The sequence below is a fragment of the Colletes gigas genome, unplaced genomic scaffold, assembly GCF_013123115.1.
Source record: "Colletes gigas isolate AHSC1104 unplaced genomic scaffold, ASM1312311v1 Colletes_gigas_Sc00009, whole genome shotgun sequence".
Classification (NCBI taxonomy): Eukaryota; Metazoa; Arthropoda; class Insecta; order Hymenoptera; family Colletidae; genus Colletes; species Colletes gigas.
Window position 1 is genome coordinate 4836148 of NW_025106638.1, and position 21888 is coordinate 4858035.

Genomic DNA, 21888 nt, shown 5'->3' on the forward strand with positions numbered 1-21888 from the left:
TTCCTGGGCAGACATTATATTTTCAGTAATGAATTTTTTTCTCGAAAGTGCGTAGGATTTCAAAGATATATGTATTGACCAAAAATGATAGTAATTGACCCCCGGAACCAAAGATATTTTTTTAGAACGATTTGAAATTTTTTTTTTTGGAAGTAGAATATTCCTGGTCAGAGGTTATATTTTCAGTAATGAATTTTTTTCTCGAAACTGAATAGGATTTCGAAGATATATGTATTGACCAAAAATGATAGTAATTGACCCTCGCAACCGAAAATATTTTTTTAAAACGATTTGAAATTTCTTTTTTGAAAGTAGAATATTCCTGGCCAGACATTATACATATAATATTTTCAGTAATGAATTTTTTTCTCGAAAGTGCGCAGTTTTTGGGGGGTATGTCTATTCACCAAAAGTGATTGTAACTGACTCCTGCAACCGGAAATAATTTTTTCAGAATGATTAAAAATTTTGTAGTTTAAATTTTTAATAACTTTTTAAACTTTTTAAGCCTCAATCAAGAAATTGATATTCTTGATTTTCGTCTTATTTTGGCCTCTAGCATCTCTCATTAAAATTTTTCCCAGGGGAGGTCGAACACACCCTATCTAATTCTAAATTAAATTGAATTAAAGAAGTATTCTCTGTCAGCGAAAATTTGATTGAGAATATACATATAAGCTTTTAGTATAATTGAAGTAGAATTAGAAAGTCGTGGAAAATATAGAATTTCAGATACGATTTGCAGTAAATTCGAGTGATGTAGATGTAGAAACTTTTAATAACTGAAATAGGATTAGAAAACCACGAATGGTATAGAAGTTTAGTAAATGTAACTCGTACAGCTTATGTTGGATTATTTGAACAATTTCTTTTAAAACTATCACATTTTCGAATATTTAAATTATATAGTAAAGTGAGAACCATTGATGGAGCCCCTAGAGAAATAGTAACGATTAACTAGAGCGGTATTCGAACGAAAGTTCAACTTACTCGAATGAAAACTTAACCCTGTGTTTCTACGATCCTGTTAGTTGTACTGACGATAATTGAATAAAAACCTGTATTCCTGTGAAATTTTAAAAGGCTCATATTTTTCTTGTTAGTATTAGAAATCTTTAACGAACGAATAAAATTAAATATATATTATAAACGAAAATTTAAAGGAGGCCAAAATGTGTCTTGACAGGGAATTCGTTTTACAACAAAATAATGGCTCCAAACACGTGGCTGAAAGAAACTAAAAAATTTGTTGGACATTTCCGCATAAAATTCTAGATCTCGAGATATTTTAAAAAAATGTCTTTATCGAAGAAGATACTCAAACACTTCGTGACTATGTTGTAAAGGTAAACACCCTTTCGATATTGTTATCATAACAGAAACTTTCTAAAAAATAAGTTTTGCAATAACGTTATCGCAACAAATACATCAATACGTTGGCCAGCCCGTTCACCTGATTTAATTCCCCTTGACTTTTTTCTGTGGGATTATTTGAAAAGATAGAATTTATTCAAATCCCATAGATTCTGTAGAGAATCTGAGAGAAAGAATCATACTGGAATGTGCAGCAATAACGGCAGATAATTTAAACGCAGTTATGGAAACAATAAAAAAAACGTTATCAGAAATGTTTAGAATGTAATGGAGAAGCGTTTGAGCATCTTCTTCGATAAAGACATTTTTTGAAAATATCTCGAGATCTAATAATTTTTTTGCCATGGTACCCTAACCATTTTATACATAGAATGAACAGAAGAATCGATCTGTGTAAAAAAAAATATGCATTTCTATTTAAAGAAATGATGCAATTGTTAATTGCACATGCACTGCTGCATCTAAAAAAACTTAAAAGGCCTACAGATGTAGTGCTCTTCGAACCATATATCTTTCCCCTTTGGCATTTTTTCGTAAATGCAATAATAACGGAGTTATGACTTGTAACAATCGCGTGGACCACCCTGTATATTGTTTCGAACTTTGTGTAGCTTAGTTGGTCCGCTATTTCGCCATTCTTCACTCCACACTTCCGTTATCGCCTCAGTGCAATACTTTCGGAGGTCTTGATGAGTTGCCTGCCCGTATTTCATTATAGCTGTACTGGAGCTAGCCAGTTTCGCTGCTGTGTTCCGTCGATTTTCGCTAATTGCGATCGAAGAAGAGTCTCGTTCGCGATCGATTAATCCTATTAGGAGGGTGGTTGATCGATCGTTCGGAGATGTTGGGCGATTCGTGGGGCAGGAGAAAGGCGCGTTCTCTAGACGGTACCGCGACAGACATTTTCACAATGAGGCGCGATAACAGCGAGGAGTTGCCGGATGCTGCAAGTTCTGTCCGCGACGGTTTGCGGCAGAATAAGGCCGTCGTGCATTCAGAATCGCGCGTTTCGCGGCCATTGTCTTTACCTAGGCATCGGGGCCAGTGAAGCGATTAATTCAGTCGCTGCGCGTCAACTCGCGGTACCGGAGCCACGTTCGGCCACGTGCGATCGGTGTCACATTTTCGTCGTTTCCGGTCCAAGTTCTAGACAGCGATCATGCCGAACGTGGAGAAGCTGGCCATGAGGCAACTGGAAGCGCTGTAAGAACTGATTTCGCGATGGCGCGCGGTCCTCGAAAACGGCGATTTGAACGCGAAAAATTACATTTCATCCTAAAAGTGCATAAATATTTAAAAACGAGTCCACGAACGATTATTAACGCTGTTAACATTGATTTTGTTTAATAATTTTTATATTATTTTACGTTGAATGAAAATTGAATCTTGTATTTATTATAAATGTTTCACCGCTGCATAACATTTTTAATTATATAATGTATGGTAAATAATGAAGAGAATAATAGAAAATAGGAATGATAAGAATAAGACTCGCTAACTTTGAAGCTGTATTATTAAAAAAGTAGCAGCCGATTTTCAGAGAAATCGAAGAAACGAACGTAAACTAGAAGCCAGTGGTGGAATATTGATCGATACTTACCGATCTGATAACTTCTATTAGAAATACTTACGATAACTCAATACTAAAATTGGTTCTTTTTAAAAAATACATTTTTGATGGATTGTTTCTATTCTAAAATAAAGTATGTACCTTCCTGTGCAAAATGAAACCATTGTAATGTCATTATTACCTAGAACAAGAAACATGAATTGCAAAAACAGATTTCCAGGAAGAATAGAAACGTCGAGTTTCTGAGTAAAAATTAACATATTTGAGCAATTTCTAAGGATAAGTAATGTTTCTTGGAGATGTTGATTGGAGATGGTCAAGAAGTGGAATTTTTCGCGTCTAAAACGCCGTTTTCGAACACTGTGTGACATTTTGAAAACTCAGGTAGATTCAACGACACGTTCAATTTCCATCTTTACGAACAACTCGTTAACGATCTCGTCTTGTTTCTCACTATATTTGAATCGTAAATTAATAACCGCTTTATTTCGCTTTTCAACGAGTTCTTCGAAAATTGAAATAAACTAATTACTTATTAAAAAATAAAATTATAAAATTTCAAATTATTCTGATAAAAATTATTTTTGGTTGCAGGAATCAATTAGAATCATTTTTGGTGGATAGACATACCCCCAGAATCCTGCGCATTTTCGAGAAAAAAATTCATTACTGAAAATATAATGTCTGGCCAGGAATATTCTACTTCAAAAAAAAAAACTTTCAAACCGTTCTAAAAACATTATTTTTTATTGGAGGGGTCAATTACAATCATTTTTGGTCAATACATATACACTCGAAATCCTACGCACTTTCGAGAAAAAAATTCCTTACCGAAAATATGATTTAAGGCCTGAAATGGTTTCCCGAAATTTCATGCAAATCTTCGAAAAATCATAACTCGTGAACGGATTGGAGGATTTTAATGTTTCAAACGGCAAACAACGCGTATTTTAGTATAGAATATGTAGAAGTTCCAAAAATATTGGAAAAGTTGCTCCTTAACCCCGTAAAGTGAGAAAAACCCCGTAAAAATGGCCCAATATTCAAACGGCCATAACTCCTACAATAACGAACGTATCTCAATGAAATTTAGTAGGGAAGTAGAGCTCAAGGATACCTACAAAAAAGTACTAAACAAAATTTCCGTAGGACGTCAAACATATTTATTAAAAATGAAAAACGAATTTTTAAGAAAAATTTGCAAGGTGCCCAAATTCGGCGAAAAAAAAAGATTTGGAATCGTTCTGAAAAAATTATTTTCGGTTGCGGGGGTAAATTCCAATCATTTTTGGTGAATAGACATACCCTCGTAATTCTATCCACTTTCGAGAAAAAAATTCAAAAAGGAGGACAAATTTTTCAATGAAATTAAAAACTTTCAAAACCTTCTGGAAAAATTATTTTTAGTTACAGGGGGCAATTGCAATCATTTTTCATGAATAAACATACTCCCAAAATTCTATCCACTTTCGAGAAAAAAATTCAAGAAGGTGGACAAATTTTTCGACGAAGAAAAGCAATTTCCATTCGTTCTAAAAAAAATATTTTTGGTTGCTGGAGTCAATTACAATCATTTTTGGTCATTACACATACCCCCGGTATCCTACCCACTTCCTAGAAAAAAATTGGAGAAGTTGTGAAATTTTTCAACAAAATTAAAAAATCTCAAATCGTTTTGGAAAAATTATTTTCTGTTCCGAGAGTCAATTACAATCATTTTTAGTTAATAGACATACCCCCGAAATCCTACCCACTTTCTAGAAAAAAATTCGAGCAGGTGAACTTTGTCGACGAAATTCAAAAATTTCAAATCGTTCTGGAAAAATTATTTTTGGTTGCAAGGGTCAATTACAATCATTTTTGAAAATATACTGCGTGACCGGAAATGTTTCTATAACTTTTTAACGAAGCCTCAATCAACAAATCAGTATCCTTGATTTTTGTCTTATTTTGGTCTCCAGAATCTCTGTATATCCGAGAAATTGTACTTCTATTCAAAAACATTCATTAATACTTCTAAAATAACACAATACAATTATATCTTGAATCGACGTGGAATCACCTATAATTTAAAAATTTTAACCCAAATATACCACAGGCTTCCGTTTTCCAATCACTCTCAAATTTAGCACATGTTATTTTCTCTCAAAATATCATAATTTTAGAAGGGTAAGACCGAACAAAATCGCAAGTTGAAAAATAAGGGCCACCCTAACATGTACCATACTTTTCAATGAGAATCACACTCACGTTATTGTTTTAGCCGTAAGAAATTACAATTTCACTAAAAAATATGAGTCGACAACTTTGTCATAAGATTCATAAAATCATAAAAATATCAAAATTCTAATGTAATGGCGGCACGTGTTCCTGTTCTCCAATATCGCTGAAATTTTTCACTCAACTTTCCTTCACCGAGTGTCAGAATCTGGGAGGTTGCGTGAAAAAGTCAATCGAGAGTCGAGAAATAAGGACCACCCTATTCCACACGTCGAATCGTTTATTTTTCGTGCTCGATCGTTCCGTCCTGCGCATTCCGTAAAGATAAGACGACCAAAGTATCGCTCGAACGTGATGCTCCAATATGGCGGAATAATAGAGGAGACCGCCACTCGTTTATCGATATTGCGAGCGGCAGGAATTCGTGGGAACGGAGATACGCAACGGGGACCGGAGCGGAACGGGCTCTGGGAAGTTATTATAGCTGTTCGAAATCAGTTTCAGGCTGTCGTTCAAGCGCAAGGAGCACACGAGCAGACGCGAGCACCGGGAGTCCTTAAGCGGCGCGGTTCCGGCAAAGTTTATACGCGCGACCACGGTGAAGCCTCACACGCTCAGCCCCCACTGGAACGAGAAGTTTCGTTTGTAAGCAGCACCAAGTGTTCCGGGTGACTTGTCTCCCTTCTAATTGATGTGCAATCGGAAACGCATTATGTCGCGTTACGTGGAATTAAGTCGAACTGACGACGACAGCTAACCGTTTCCGTGTTCTCATTTCCAGCGACATCGACGACATCAACACGGACATCCTGCACCTGGACATATGGTGAGTAGCGTCGTCGACAGACGATTATTCTCATCAGCTACGAAATAAGAAAAATCATTTCTGTCATTCTTAAACGCGAGATTCGATTCTGACATTCGTTCAAATTATCGTTCTCTAACGTTTACAAGAATAAAATAAAATGCTCTATCGTTATCCAAATCCATTACGTCGTTTAAGAAAGTATTGCTGTCTAGACCTTCTTTGTGATTTTTTTTTTAATGGCAGGTAAGCTGTTATGTACTGTCCTCCGCTCACTTGAAGTCCCGCGAGACGGCACAGGGGCAAGGGGAGTCGGACCGCCCATTTATCTGTCTTGCTCACTTGCTCTCAGGCAGTCCACATGTGTGTGTAACTGCCGCGACGAATAGCGAGCTAGAGACCAATGTGTGCGTGGGAATACGTGTGCCCCTTCTACTTCTCCCGCATTCCTTCCGCGGGACTTCAAGTGAGCGGAGGACAGTACTGAGATTTTTCAGATATATTTACTCATCCTATGAGCATGTACAGGATTTTTTTCATCCAAAAATATTGAAAATTGTGGGAGTTATAGCGTCCTGTTTGATGGCTCTTCTGGGAAAGGTGCTCCACTGGCTTCCACGATTCTAATTGATTCGCTGGTCTGAAACAGTGGGGGAAAAAGCATCTTCATTAAGAAGAGTGTAATTATAGCAGGAACTAGGGAGAAGTCAAGGAATAGCAGCACTTCAAGTTTCGAATTTCTATTTTTTAACATTTCTTCTGTCTTCAGTATATTAAAAAAAAAATACTAAAACTTAATATTTTTCTAAATCTCTAGTTCCAACAATAAAGAGGTGTTTGTCACAACTCCCACAATTTTTAATATTTTCTTTATTAATGCTCATAACATGAATAAATGCCCCTATAAAATCTCAGTGGAAGACAGCCTACCATTGAAAAAGAAATCCAAACCATTAAACCATTTAAATAACGTTTTCAGCGTGGTTTCGTCTCCAGAAAGTATCGCGAACCCTTAACCCTTTGTTTCATCGCCTTCTTTACAGTTCGAAAAGGAGATCTTAAACGCAATTTCGTCAGTTTCGACCTCCGTTTTATTTCAACGTATCACCCCTTTGAAATTTTATTTTCTGTAACGATCGTCCAAATATATTCCACGTGAAAATCTGAGGAACGTTATTCGCTGCGATTAGATTTATCTAGGTACGAGAGAAAAGAATTCGAATAATTTTAGCTACAGTTCGCGGTTTTTCTCTTGCGTGTGACGCCGTGCGATGATTATTATTTCGCGCCCACGAACGTGTATCTTCTGCTCGGAAGTGTTTCCGTTGTCCTGACAGACATAGTTTTAGGGACCACGACGACGAGTCCTCGGTATTCGACGCTGTTAGCAAGCTGAACGAGGTACGGGGCGTGAAGGGACTTGGACGATTCTTCAAGCAGATCGCGCAGAGTGCAAGATCGGGCGGCCAAGACGACTTTCTGGGCTGCGTGAATATTCCGCTGCAGGTAAATCCCGCGTCTAACCACGATTATTCGGCCAGTTTGACCCGCGTAATTACGCCATTGAAGATTCTTCCTCTGCTAATTACACGAAACGCGGCTGTGAACTTCGATATCGTGACTAACGCGGCGCGAAACCGTGATCGGAATACGATGCCATAACTGTTGGTTCTAATTGGATGTTCTAGCGGCGATGATTAGGATGTAATACGGTTGAGCCAAACTGATGGAAGTTCTAACGAACTTCGATATTCGCCATAACAACCGAACGTAAACTTCAATATTAAATAACAGGCGTTTCGATGAATTTGTTTGTCTCCTGCCGTCGTAACAATTTGAATATACAAAACGTTCACTGTTGGTCTGTTAGATTAATTTGTTTGGATAAAATGTTTACAATGCATTAACAAATTATACAAGTGTCAGATTGCTCGTAGCTCGGGATATCAATCCATTACACAATCACTAACACTTACAGAATAAGATTGGCTTTATTTATAAACGAATAATATTACAAGTACGTAATGCCACCGCGTGGACGCGATTTCGCATGGACGAGACTCCACCGACGCCATTTCCATTATTGTTTACATTCGTTTGAAAAGCACGATTTTCTACAACGTCTACTATGTACAAGTCACCTCTTTTCTCCGCTATCATCGCTGCAGATCCGTTTCGACGTTTCACTATTGCACGATTTTTGTCAAAATACACTTTAAACCCGTTTTTCGTGATCTGCGCGACCGATATTAAATTATATCTGAGTTCCGGCACAAATATCGCGTTCATTAGTTTTATATGATTTGTGTTTCGGTCACTTAGTTTTACGTTTAATTCAACTTCGCCGACACCATGTGATTTTATACCTTGATCGGAGGCTGTAAAAACGTTCGATTGTTCGGTTTCATTTATCGTACGAAACTTTCGTCTTTCATTTGTCATATGACACGTAGCTGCACTATCTAAACACCAAATATTGGATCTTTCTAACTCTACTTTACACGCAACAGCTGTCATCGCATCGTTCGATTTCTCGTTTTCGCGTTTTTTCCGTATGTAACAATCCTTTCCGCGATGCCCGATTTTTCCGCACTCGTAGCACTTTCCACTGAAACTTGCATATGATTGCGGTTTTTGCACGGTATTCTTGAAACTATTTGTTTTCGATTTTTCGTACCTCGTAGTTTTCGTGTACAGCGCTTCGCTGTTAACATCGCTTCTCCTTTCTTTGTCCGATCTACCATCTCGTTCCTTTTGTCGCGCTTCTTCTTCGATCAATTTTGTTTTGAGGTTATTCACACTTGGAATTTCATCGCGTGCCTCGATTGCCACTGTAAAATTCTCGTATTCTTCTGGCAATGACCCCAGCATCATAATTGATAGCAAATCTTCCGGAATCTTTATACCCGCTTCTGCCAATTGCTCGGCTTTTGCTGTAAACTCGTTCAAATAAACAGCCATCGTTGTCCCGGAATCTTTTTTTCATCCTATACAACTGTTTGTATAGTGTCGCTTTCCGAACCGGTCCTTTGGATTCGTACATCCTCTCTAGTTCCGTCCAAGCCTCGTGCGATGTTTCGGCTTTCTTTATATGATTTAGTTGACCGCGTGTCATACTTAGTATTATCATGGCCAATGCTTTTTGATCTTTTCTATCCCATACGACTCGGTTTTCTTCCGTCTTGCTTTCGTCGCCGTTTGCGAACGACCATAGCTCATTACAGATGAGTACACTCCTCATCTGCAGTTTCCACGATTCATAATTTTCATCGTTTAATTTATCGATATTCTGCGCGCCGTGTAGTGCTGCCATGTTTCCTTAATCGAAAACCACGTTTTTCTTTTTTTAGGTTATATCCCGTAACTTTCCCCGTGTTTCGTTTATGCGCAACCTGGGCCCATAACCTGTCAGATTGCTCGTAGCTCGGGATATCAATCCATTACACAATCACTAACACTTACAGAATAAGATTGGCTTTATTTATAAACGAATAATATTACAAGTACGTAATGCCACCGCGTGGACGCGATTTCGCATGGACGAGACTCCACAGACGCCACGCAAGACAAGCGACACTCAACCCGTCGCGTTATATCGTTGTCTTAACCACGCCGTCATCGATACATTCTCTAACACCCTCTCTATCGATACAGGCTTGGTTTACGCGGTAAATTTCTCGCATACCTTTATTCTAATCTTAACATTTTTACCGCTCTATCGTGTTTTATCTTTGGTAGCGCTTTAGTGAATACGTCCGCAAGCATTGATTCGGTTCTTACGTAAACAATTTTAATTTCACCTTTCTCCACTAATTGTCGCGTATAGTGGTATTTCATGTCGATATGCTTACTCCTTTTGTGGAATACCGCATTTCTCGCTAGTTCTATCGCGCTTTGGTTATCACAGAATACGCACACGGGATTTTCTATAATAGTCTCACAACACATATGACTCAATAGTCTTTTTATGTACACGACTTCTTTTGACACTTGTGCGAGAACAACATACGACCGCATTATCAACGATGGAAGCGGAGAAAAAAATTCAGTAGGTGGAGAAATTTTTAGAGAAAATTGAAAAGTTTCAAACCATTCTGGAAAAAATATTTTTAGTTGCAGGAGTCGATTACAAACATTTTTGGTGAATAGACATACCCTCAAAATCCTACGCACTTTCGAGAAAAAAATTCCTTACCGAAAATATGATTTAAGGCCTGAAATGGTTCCCCGAAATTTCATGCAAATCTTCGAAAAATCATAACTCCTGAACGGATTGGAGGATTTTAATGTTTCAAACGGCAAACAACGCGTATTTTGGTGTAGAATATGTAGAAATTCCAAAAATATTTGAAAAGTTGCTCCTTAACCCCGTAAAGTGAGAAAAACTCCATAAAAATGGCCCAGTTTTCAAACAGCTATGACTGCTACAATAGTGAATATATTTCAATGAAACTTTTTATTGTAGTAGAGCTCGTGGATACCTTCAAAAAAGTATTAGACACCTTTTCCATAGATTGTCAAAAAAATTTATTAAAAAACAAAAACGATGTTTTAAAAAAAATTAGCAGTGCCCAAATTCGGGCGAAAAAAAAAATTTCGAATCGTTCTGAAAAAATTATTTTCGGTTGCGGGGGTCGATTACAATCATTTTTCGTGAATAAACATACCCCCGAAATCCAGCACATTTTCGAGAAAAAAATTCTGTACTGGCAGAACTTTAAACATTAATAACTTTTTAACGAAACCTCGATCAACAAAATGGTATTCTTGATTTTCGTCTTATTTTGGCCTCTAGAATCTCCCATTAAAATTTCATCCAGGGTAAGTATAGTAACTACTACTTATCTAATTATGCAATTTACATATTAGGAAAAAAGTAAATGAAAATTCTTTAAATAAAAAGATAAAACCTTTAGTTAATATTGTTATACATTTGAATTGACTTTTGTTTTCGTTTACATTTTTATTAACGCGCAGATTCTTCAAATTTCAACAAAGTTACTTCCTCGTTCTGTTTCCCTTTTCTCTTTTCTTTTTATATAATTTCGAATTAAAATCAACGGTTAATGGGAGCATTACAATTCATCGAAAACACGATTACACTTCCGTAATATGAATTTCGAAAGCGCCAACGTGTCCTTGATTAATTTTAATAATAATGAGCTCTGCGTCTGGAAGTTTGAATCGAATTGTTTCAAAAATTAAACGACACCTCGTCGAGGGGTTTAAGCAAACCTGGAACGTATTATTATTATAATTTTTTCGGAAACACGATTGTGCGCGGAATGAAAATTCTGATGGCGTCGCCGTGCTTTCGATGAATTATAATGCTCCCATAAATCATTGATTTTAAGTTTTGAATTATTCATAAGAGTAGTAATGAAATATATTTATGTTTAAACTGATTTATATTTTAAACTAAATACTTTCCATCGTTGAATTTATGCCATACGAACAATTTGTTATCGGATTATTATTTCGATAGACTAAAAATGACAGACGCAAAATAAACAAAATGGTGAAATATCTTTTGGCGTTCAACTATTGTCTTTGTTCAGTTTTCTGTATAGTTTATAATTTATCATAAAAATTCAAAAACACATGCTTACACGAAATGATTACGACGATTTCCATAATTTAACGTTAATTTAAAAAACGTCAGGTTTTAGACTCTGTTTCTTCGAGTCATTTTCAGTATAAAAAAAGTTTGTTAGGCGTCTTAAGTACTTAAAATTGAGTTGATCGAAAGGGTCAACAACGTTAAAATCGACTAACGATTTAAAAAATGTTATTATCGCGGGCATTGGTTCGTACAATATTTTAATTAAAAAATTTTGTACCATTACTTGGTACCAGACAACCGAGATCATTCTGTTAACAGGAGATTCCGAGCACCGGGCTGGATAAATGGTACGAACTGAAGGCCAGAACGCAACGAAGTACTATTCAGGGTAGAATTAGGTTAAGGCTGTGGCTATCGACGAGAGAAGACAGAGGAACGTCCGAAGAAGACAACTGGGGAGAGTTCAGGCAACAGGAACGACTCTACACAGTGTTTCTCAATCATGAGATGAGCAAACAAGGGGTACGTATTATCAAATGCATAGAATGCAATTTATCAACAAAACCATAATACAAGATATACCAGAAATTAATGTCTTTTCGTGTTACGAAGTACAGATCCATAGATCAGTTTAATATCGAAGGAAATATTCCTTGCACAGCTGCTATTATTATTTACTATAACAGTACTTCTAATTGTAGGTCCAATCGAATTAGTCATAAATTTCAAATATTTTTAAGAGGGGATAATCTAGTAAAACTATTAAAGAAATTGTTTTCCATCGTGCACAATTATTTACCGACATACGCTGAAACGTATGTTACCGACAGAGCAGAGAACGTGTTTATTCGTACTTTGTGTACTTTGTTTCGCCTATATGATCCAATTCGCAGTGTTTCTCAACTATGTGACGAACAAACAAGGCGTACACCTTATCAAATGCATAGAATGGAATTTATCAACAAAACCATAATACAAGATGTTCCAGAAATTACTGATCCACGTCCAAAAATATTCCTTGCACAGCTGCTGTTATTATTTACTATAACAGTACTTCTAATTGTAGGTCCAATCGAATTAGTAATTTTCAAATATTTTTAAGTTGTTTTCCATCGTGCACAATTACTTACCGACACACGCTGGAACCTATGTTACCGACAGAGCAGAGAACGTGTTTATTCGTGCCTTGTGCACTTCGTTCCCGCATACACGATTCAATTTGCACTGTTCAGGCAGACTTCACGGGAGAATTGCTACAAACGGCACTAACGATTCTTCATCAGCACGCCGTCCAAGGTGATGTCACTGAATTGCAGCAAGCATTAGTCAGATGGGTAGCGACGTCACGACAGCCAACCTGCGATCCAAGAATTCTTCATCGTCTTCTTCAGGTATCCATTAAATCGTTCGATGCTCGTTTTCATCCATTTCCCGCTGTTTTATCGAAACGTTCGTTCGCGGTTGCAGGAACTGGACAAATTATGGCACACCGATACGCTGTCCCGTCACGAGGAGCTGTGTCTGGCCGAGTCTTTCAACGAATTTCTCGAAGTCTCGTTGAAGAAAGTCCAACAACATCGAGTGCTCTTTCCACCGTTGCATCGACCATCGATCTCTAAGCTGGATTACCTTCTCGGGTGAGTGGTTCTTCCAGGAAAAGGTCAGAGGAAGCTGTCAGCGTGGAGAACAGTTATTAGTTAGATCGATGATCACGATTAGTAAAACGTGGCAAAGGAAATGAATTTTTTACGACGATGACTCGAGCCATTAATGATTAATCTGTATTTTCATAGATATTCTTATAATAAATCTGGCGCCTCGAAATAAGCGTGCCCATGTTACTGATTTTATTAGCCAGTTCCTTTTTGTCTTTTGCAGATGCTTGGGTCTACTGTCAAACATGACAGCGTACCGAACGTGTTGTCCATTCAACAAGGAGATTCGTGGAGAGATTATAACTGCCTTGAGAAAGGGAACCCTTGAATGGTTAGTGAAGTATAATATTAGATTTAAGGGGTATCATTAAAGGACTTAAGAATAGGTCGAAATTAAAAAATTTCGGTTAAAATTAAGTTCTCAAAAAAAATAAAAGCTGCTGCTTGTACAATATGGTTTTAACAATATTTGTAGAAAATTTCGGAAGAAAATGTTCGTAGATGTGATTTTTTTAAATGATGTTTTTAAAAATATTAATTATTTCAAAAGTTACAGGCGTTTATAGCAAAAACTATCGCTTTCTTTTATTTATAAAAAAAAGTAATCATCAAAATAAAAAAGTTCTATGGCAAACGCTAGGTTATGGTATCGAGAGTAAGCGACCAAAATTTCATGCAAATCGGTTCATCGATCTCTGATATATTTCCGATACCGATTTTTGAAAAAAAGTTTTGAGAAAATCGGGGAAATTTATTGAGCTGTAACTTCGTTAATATTATTTTTATATACAAATAGGAAGAAGCACTCTTCGAAGATAGTATGATATAACTGAAAAATCGATTTTTTTTACCCTAATAATGTTGCTTCAAATATTATGTTTCTTCGTGAAGACACAAAACTAACGACTTTTTGTTTGTTGCAGGTACGAAAACACGAGGCAGCAAACAATGTGTTACGACAAGGAGCCTGATCAAGATGTAGATAAAGTTCTTCAGGACTTCACAAACTTGGTAACTGCATTATTGGTAGACTTGGAACAAGGACTAACATACTACAACAGTCTCTTTGAAAGGTGAGTGATGTAGAGTCTGCGACTTAAACTTTGACATTTAATCTATAATTGGATTATAAAGTGATCACATTTTCATAATTTTATTATTTACTTGAAAATTATGATCCGCGGACGTGAATTCAATAGACTGGGAGAATTGTCGAAGAATTTTTCACGTTTAGAACTCTTGTAAATATTTGCACGAGAATATACTGGGTGTTCTGTAAAACTAATACTACAATGTTATATAACAAAAATCCATAAATGCTTTTTTAAGAAATTATAACAAAAATATGAACGAAAGAATGAATTTTTATTGGATTTAATTACAGCTTATTTACTGTAACTCGAATACACTGTATTGTACATACTTTAAAATCCAACATTTTCGTTGCCAACATGTGTACAATATCATGATAATAAGTTCACTTTTAGTTGTAGCAAAGAACTCGAATATAATTATAAATGTTCAAGAAAACTTGTCTAAACATTGGGATTTATTTTGGAAACACGATTTCATAACGATAGCTGATTGCGTTTGTGATAATAGTTTACAAACGATAGATGAAATATTGTGTTCCAGTGCGAATGGCGTGCCATATTTCTCGGCGGTGTACAAACAGCTGGACAAGCTGGTAAGCAATCCACACGGAACAGTAATCCTTCCGACAAGCGAAAGATAAACGAGAGATATAATGATATTCACTTTATAGTTCGTGATGATGCAGAATCAAAGCACACAATCATATGACACACGACTATATTTTATTCACTGTTTCGTGAAGCTGTATGTGCTATGTTTGGCTTATATGCTTTAATCAAGACGTCGATCGTGTTTTTCAAACAATTGGAAAAAAAAAAACAAATGGTACAAAAAAGATTCGTTTCGAATTCTGGTAAACAGTCGACGTTGTCTTTCGTCCATCGAATTATGTATACAAAAATTTTTTAAACGCGTTAAAATTCGTGCGGTTATTTCACACATACGTGTTAACGCGTGATTAATTTCTCTCGTCGTCTGCGAATTCGGTCGACGTCCTTGCATCGAAATAACTACAAGACATGTTACTCTTTATGTATAGGGTGTTCCATTTCTGTACACTTTTATGGAACAATATTTTCCTGTTACTGTCGTTTGGAAGGTACTTGAAAGGAGGATGTTGAAAAAGTGCCAAATTTTTACCCCACCAGGCACCTAAAATAATTATAAGGCATCATTCTACAGAGTCTGCACTTCGAATTGTGCACAATTTTTTATAGCAAATGTGATGGGAAAGTTGTGAAAAATAGGGTTGAAGTTGACGATGCTACGAAAGACGAATCATAACTTTCTGTCTTCAAATAACTATAATTTCAAAGTGACAACAGATTAAGATGATGTATTAGGATGCAAATATTCCTCAAAATATGTTTAAGTGTATACTATAACTCACAAGGAACCATCGCGAACGGTCCGGCTTCGATTTTGATGAAATTTTGTACACTTATAAAGCAGCCAAAAATAATCGACACGTATTTTTTTTTAGCTGCGGTAACTCGAGTTTAAGGGGTGAAACCACCCCTTGAAGTTTTGGCTCGAAACGGCTATCTCGAAAACGGAAAGACATACAAAAAAATTGTTAATGGGCGAGGTTGATGGTTTCTTATGTACAATAACATGGTGTTAAAAAATTTAAAAAAATACAATTTGTTTATAACAAAAAAAAATTTATTAACTTAATTTTTCATTTCATTGAAATTTTCATAATGACAAAAAATGACGAGCATTTTATTCCAAATCCATTGGTATGCGATTTTTTAAAATTGCCTCCTACAGTTTTGCAGATTTTGATGATTTACATCTTGCGCGCACATCCATTATGGTAGTAGCTGTTCTAACTTTGATTTTAATGAAGCACTGTAGGCTTGCACTACTTCTAGAGGACAAAATCGGGAAAAATGCAAGAATACCAATTTGTTGATGGAGGCTTCGTTAAAAAGCTATTAAAAAATTAAATTAAAAAATTTCAAATCCTCCAGGAAAAAATTATTTTCGGTTGCAGGGGCCAATTACAATCATTTTTGGTCAATACATATACCCACGAAATCCTACGCACTTTCGAGAAAAAAATTCCTAATCGAAAATGTAATTTATGGCCAGAAATGTTGTCCGAAAATTTCATGCGGATCTTTAAAATGTCATAACTTCTGAACGGATTGAAGGATTTTAATTTTCAAAAATGCAAACGACGCGTATTTTAATCAAGAATACGTAGAAATCGCAAAAATATGCAAAAAGTTGATCCTTGACCCCGCAAAATGAGAAAAACCCCATTAAAATGCTCCAATCTTCAAACAGCCATAATTCCTACAATAGTGAATATATTTCAATGAAACTTTTTTCTGAAGTAGAGCTCATAGGTACCTACAAAAAAATATTGGCCAACTTTTTTGTAGGGCGTCAAACAAAATTATTAAAAATGAAAAACGAATTTTTAAGAAAAATCGACAGGGCGTAGCTGCCTAAATTTTTCAGCGAAAAAAAAAAATTTCAAATCGTTCTAAAAAAATTATTTTCAGTTGCGGGAGTCAATTTCAATCATTTTTGGTCAATATATATACCCCCGAAATCCTACGCACTTTTGAGAAAAAAATTCGAGAATGCGTGAAATTTTTCAACAAAATTAAAAAATTTCAAACCTTTCTGAAAAAATTATTTTCGGTTGCAGGGGTCGATTACAATCATTTTTTGTCATTACACATTCCCCCGAAATCTTGGGCATTTCGGAGAAAAAAATTCAGTACGGGCGGAACTTTAAACGTTAATAATTTCTTAACGAAGCCTCCATCAACAAATTGGTATTCTTGTATTTTTCCCGATTTTGTCCTCTAGAAGTAGTGCAAGCGTACAGTGCTTCATTAAAATCAAAGTTAGAACGGCTACTACCATAATGGATGTGCGCGCAAGATGTAAATCATCAAAACTGTAAGAGGCTATTTTAAAAAATCGCATACCAATGGATTTGGAATAAAATGCTCGTCATTTTTTGTCATTATGAAAATTTCAATAAAATGAAAAATTAAGTTAATAAATTTTTTTTTGTTATAAACAAATTGTATTTTTTTAAATTTTTTAACACCATGTTATTGTACATAAGAAACCATCAACCTCGCCCATTAACAATTTTTTTGTATGTCTTTCCGTTTTCGAGATAGCCGTTTCGAGCCAAAACTTCAAGGGGTGGTTTCACCCCTTAAACTCGAGTTACCGCAGCTAAAAAAAAATACGTGTCGATTATTTTTGGCTGCTTTATAAGTGTACAAAATTTCATCAAAATCGAAGCCGGACCGTTCGCGATGGTTCCTTGTCAGTTCTAAAACAGGATGGAATGCATTCAATATGAAGAACTATTTTATATTTCATCCTCTTCTTCTTCAGATGATATTTCTTTGATTAAGTATCTATTGAAGAAGTTGGCAGATGAATGTATGGATGTTTGATGTCGTGCAAGTCCCAAGTACAATAATACTGTTGCAATATGTGAACAACATCCCACTACACTTTGGCCTATTTTACACTCAGAAGTATGTCCAACAATTGCAGCAAGTCCAACCTTACTTTTAACGAACCCTGTAAACTACAACCAAAGATGCCCCCTTTTCTTGGCAAATGACTTCTGTCAATATACAGAAATACTTTTGAACTCTGGGTACTGCTTCACAAAGCAAATCTACTTCTGAAAAAGTGCTGTCACCCGTGCTATTGACATTTCTGCTTCAATTGCATCTCACACAATACTAATTGTCATTGCACATTCAGTATTTGTTTCGAGCTAACTTTGTAAGTGACTTGCTACAAATAATACAGTTTCTCTCCATTTTACACTACAAGAATTACATTAGGCAACAAAGTACATTACACAAATCACACTAGACTACATAGTACACTACACAAGCATAGCATCTCATATTAGACTGTGGTCCAATTCCAGACGAAAGAAAAAGTATCGTGGAGAGCCATAGTGGTGTTATCTTCTCCTAATAAAAGATAAACACCTCTACATGAATGTAACGAACCAACAAAACCATCTGAAGTATATTAATGTTAATGTTAATGTTAAATTCATCAAAAAATTATGATCCAAAGAAGAAGGGGATGAAATATAATAACAGTTTTTCATATTTAATGCATTTAATTCCATTCTAGGAAACAGTTACAGTATACCATTAAACATATTTTGAGGAATATTTATATCCTAATACATCATCTTAATCTCTTGCGTTTTATTGTTACTAACCAACAACCTGGGCAACATTTCCTTGCATATTATATAAATAGTGGCTTTTCTTTACAAAATGGCGTCAGAATTGTTACGTACTATGAACTCATTTCAAAGTTATAATCATTTGAAGTAAACAAAGTTATGATTCATCTTTCGTAGCATCGTTAACCTCAACCACATTTGTCACGACTTTCCAATCATATTTGCTATGAACAATTGCGTACTTTTCAAAGTAAAGCGGGGTACAAATTGCGACACTTTTTTAACATCCTCCTTTGGACTTTTGTTCGATGAAAATTTTTTTATGACAACGATCCTAGTGTTTCAAGATATGACACCCTATAAATAAACGAATCGCAGTGACCTGAAGGCCACGTCGAATGAGGATCGGAGAACGAGTTTGAAATGTCCGTCAGGTCATGGCGATCTTACTGTACACGAGATGTTTGTCCATAGCTGGCGGAACACGTGGCGAAACACATGGAGAACACTTCCGAGGTACTTTTTCATCGCCACCACGAAATTTTAAGACCCCTTTTTTTCTCTCTATCTTCTTTCTTCTTCGATTTCCTTGTATATGTAACGACTGATCGACGTATCGAGACGCCCCTTGCTTTTATTTGCGTACGTTGAAACGGAGCAATATCAAAGAGACATTTTTTTACGTGGAACATTCGTTTTCACGTATTTTCGCGAACACGCAAATAAAATGGAGGGCTGTTAATTAGCTGGTAGCTTCAAACTGTTCTACACCCAACGACTACTTTGTAAATACCGGTTCCACTCGAGTTCTGATTCAATTAGGACGACCCAGAGTTATAGAGATATCAAAAGAGTAATCCCGAGGAAACTTATCTCGACAGCACACAATCGCTTGATCCAATTTAGTTGACGGTGCTTGAATTTTAGGGGATTGCAATGTAAGCTTTGCCCATTCTGATTAGAGCTATGATACGTTGTAACGAATTCGACGGAAGTGTAAGTAGGCACTTGCATGTTACTCTATGTAATTTCGTTGCACGCAGAGAAACGCTCGCGCAAGATACGATGAAAAATTTTTAAATTATTTTTAAAATTTAAAGTTTACGTTTTTATACAATTTAATACGAAGTTAACGACAATATGGTAAAGAAAATTAAACACTCGTCCATATCGTTTACTGTTTATATTTAATGAGTAAATTTAAACGAAAAGAGGATGAAAATCTTTCATCGATCAAACTTTTAATCTTATCTATATACTTGACAGATAGAGAATGTTTTCGTTGGCAAATTTTCTCATTTGAAATGCACCTGTAATTTTTCATCGAGTCTTTTACGAGTCGCTGAGAAACGTTAAGGGGGTACATAACTTTGTCACATTAAAAAATAATAACGTGTCAAGAAATTATTCGAAAGACACTTTTATTAGAAGAATTTTAATAAAAATAGAATTTTATTTTTTATCGTACTAATTGTGACCTGTCGAAGACTGATTCGTAAATTTAAAAAGCCTGTAAGATTGAAGAGTCAAAAATGTGGCTTGAAAATTTTTTTCAAAGAATATGAAAAATTGACAAAATTACAGTGCAGCCACCCTAACATCCGAAAAAGTAAGTTTCGAGAATACGAACACTCTCGTAATTTTTACTGTAACTTTGTCAACTTTTGAAAATTTCTAAAGCTCTTTCTAAATAAAATATAACAAATTTTTTGAACCTCGTAAAGATTTGTACTCCCTTAAGGGGCCAGTTGTTTCTAGCTGGTTACAAAACTGAACACGTAACACGTTTTGCACGAGTCTTGCACGTAATTTGGCAAATACTGAATCGAGAATACATTGAACCTGTGCATGCGCTCGGCTGTTTGGCAAATGACGCACCAGTCGTTGTGTACTCTTCCTAGAAAAGATTGTTAGACTACCCACAGACACAGCAATACTAGAAAACAATTCCCCCTCCACGATTGATCTCCTGTAAAATTGGTCTGGTCTGTACGATATCACAATTGTACCGTGTTAGGAGATGGAAATTGGAGAAGCAATTTTCTATGTTTACTGAGACGAGCCATGCAGTATCGACACAGGATATCAAAGGAGTCGATTAATTTTTCCTCCGCACTCCCACGCATTGCGTTGCCACGAGGATTCCTCAAGATTTTTATTTTTAATATTACAGAGTGGCTCCTTACATACAAATAAGTTAAAAAATGTTTTAATACGAGTCCTCGTTTTTCTCTTATTAATGTTGCCATAAAAAAATACACAGAATGTCGAAACTGAGACAAAAATCTAGAATAAAGTGTTTGCATGCAAGACGTTTTCGATAAAATCGATTTTGAACGTTTATCAGACACGAGTGAAATAAAGTACGATTTGAATATCTGCGCAAGTAGAAATAACGAGTGTTGGTCAGACGCACGAGTCAAATCGTTCTCGAAAAGTGAAACCTCGTACGAAAAAATTTTCAATTTGCATTTTCGACTTATTTTGGCGTATACCTGGATCAGCCTGTATATCTTTTTACAGTTCCTATAAAATGGTCGAATTTTCTGTGGAAAAGAAAAATTTCTAATATTTGATCTCTACGATTTAGGAATTGTGTCCTTAGAAGAAAGATGAGAAAAAATATAAGCAATATTGAAAGTATTAAAGTCTTTGATCAACGATGAACTTTTTTCTCGATAAATATGGCGTCCTAGTTTTACAAGAAATCTGTAAGAATCTTCATGGTGATGAAATAAAGTAGAAATAACGAGTGTTGGTCAGACGCACGAGTCTAATCGTTCTCGAAAAGTGAAACCTCGTAGGAAAGAATTTTCATTTTGCATTTTCGACTTATTTTAGCGTACACCTGGATCAGCCTGTATATCTTTTTACAGTTCTTATGAAATGGTCGAATTTTCTATGGAAAAGAAAAATTTCTAATATTTGATCTCTACGATTTAGAAATTGTGTCCTTAGAAGAAAGATGAGAAAAAATATAAGCAATATTGAAAGTATTAAAGTCTTTGATCAACGATGAACTTTTTTCTCGATAAATATGGCGTCCTAGTTTTACAAGAAATCTGTAAGAATCTTCATGGTGATGAAATAAAGTAGAAATAACGAGTGTTGGTCAGACGCACGAGTCAAATCGTTCTCGAAAAGTGAAACCTCGTAGGAAAGAATTTTCATTTTGCATTTTCGACTTATTTTAGCGTACACCTGGATCAGCCTGTATATCTTTTTACAGTTCCTATAAAATGGTCGAATTTTCTGTGGAAAAGAAAAATTTCTAATATTTGATCTCTACGATTTAGGAATTGTGTCCTTAGAAGAAAGATGAGAAAAAATATAAGCAATATTGAAAGTATTAAAGTCTTTGATCAACGATGAACTTTTTTCTCGATAAATATGGCGTCCTAGTTT

At 35.8% G+C, this 21888-nt stretch overlaps 1 protein-coding gene across 4 annotated transcripts in view; it reads left to right on the plus strand.

Annotated features, from left to right (window-relative positions):
* Positions 1–21888, plus strand: part of LOC122397522 (BAI1-associated protein 3) — a 182780-nt gene that overhangs the window by 146468 nt on the left and 14424 nt on the right. For 3 of the 4 annotated variants that reach the window (XM_043396735.1, XM_043396736.1, XM_043396738.1), the window contains 10 exons: positions 5663–5809; positions 5946–5990; positions 7319–7475; positions 11851–12054; positions 12765–12923; positions 13000–13169; positions 13411–13518; positions 14111–14260; positions 14823–14874; positions 18958–18999. In XM_043396735.1, the coding sequence (XP_043252670.1) occupies positions 5663–5809; positions 5946–5990; positions 7319–7475; positions 11851–12054; positions 12765–12923; positions 13000–13169; positions 13411–13518; positions 14111–14260; positions 14823–14874; positions 18958–18999 (1234 nt within the window). The remainder of the gene's footprint in view (positions 1–5662; positions 5810–5945; positions 5991–7318; positions 7476–11850; positions 12055–12764; positions 12924–12999; positions 13170–13410; positions 13519–14110; positions 14261–14822; positions 14875–18957; positions 19000–21888) is intronic. The other variant, XM_043396737.1, reaches the window with a different exon arrangement.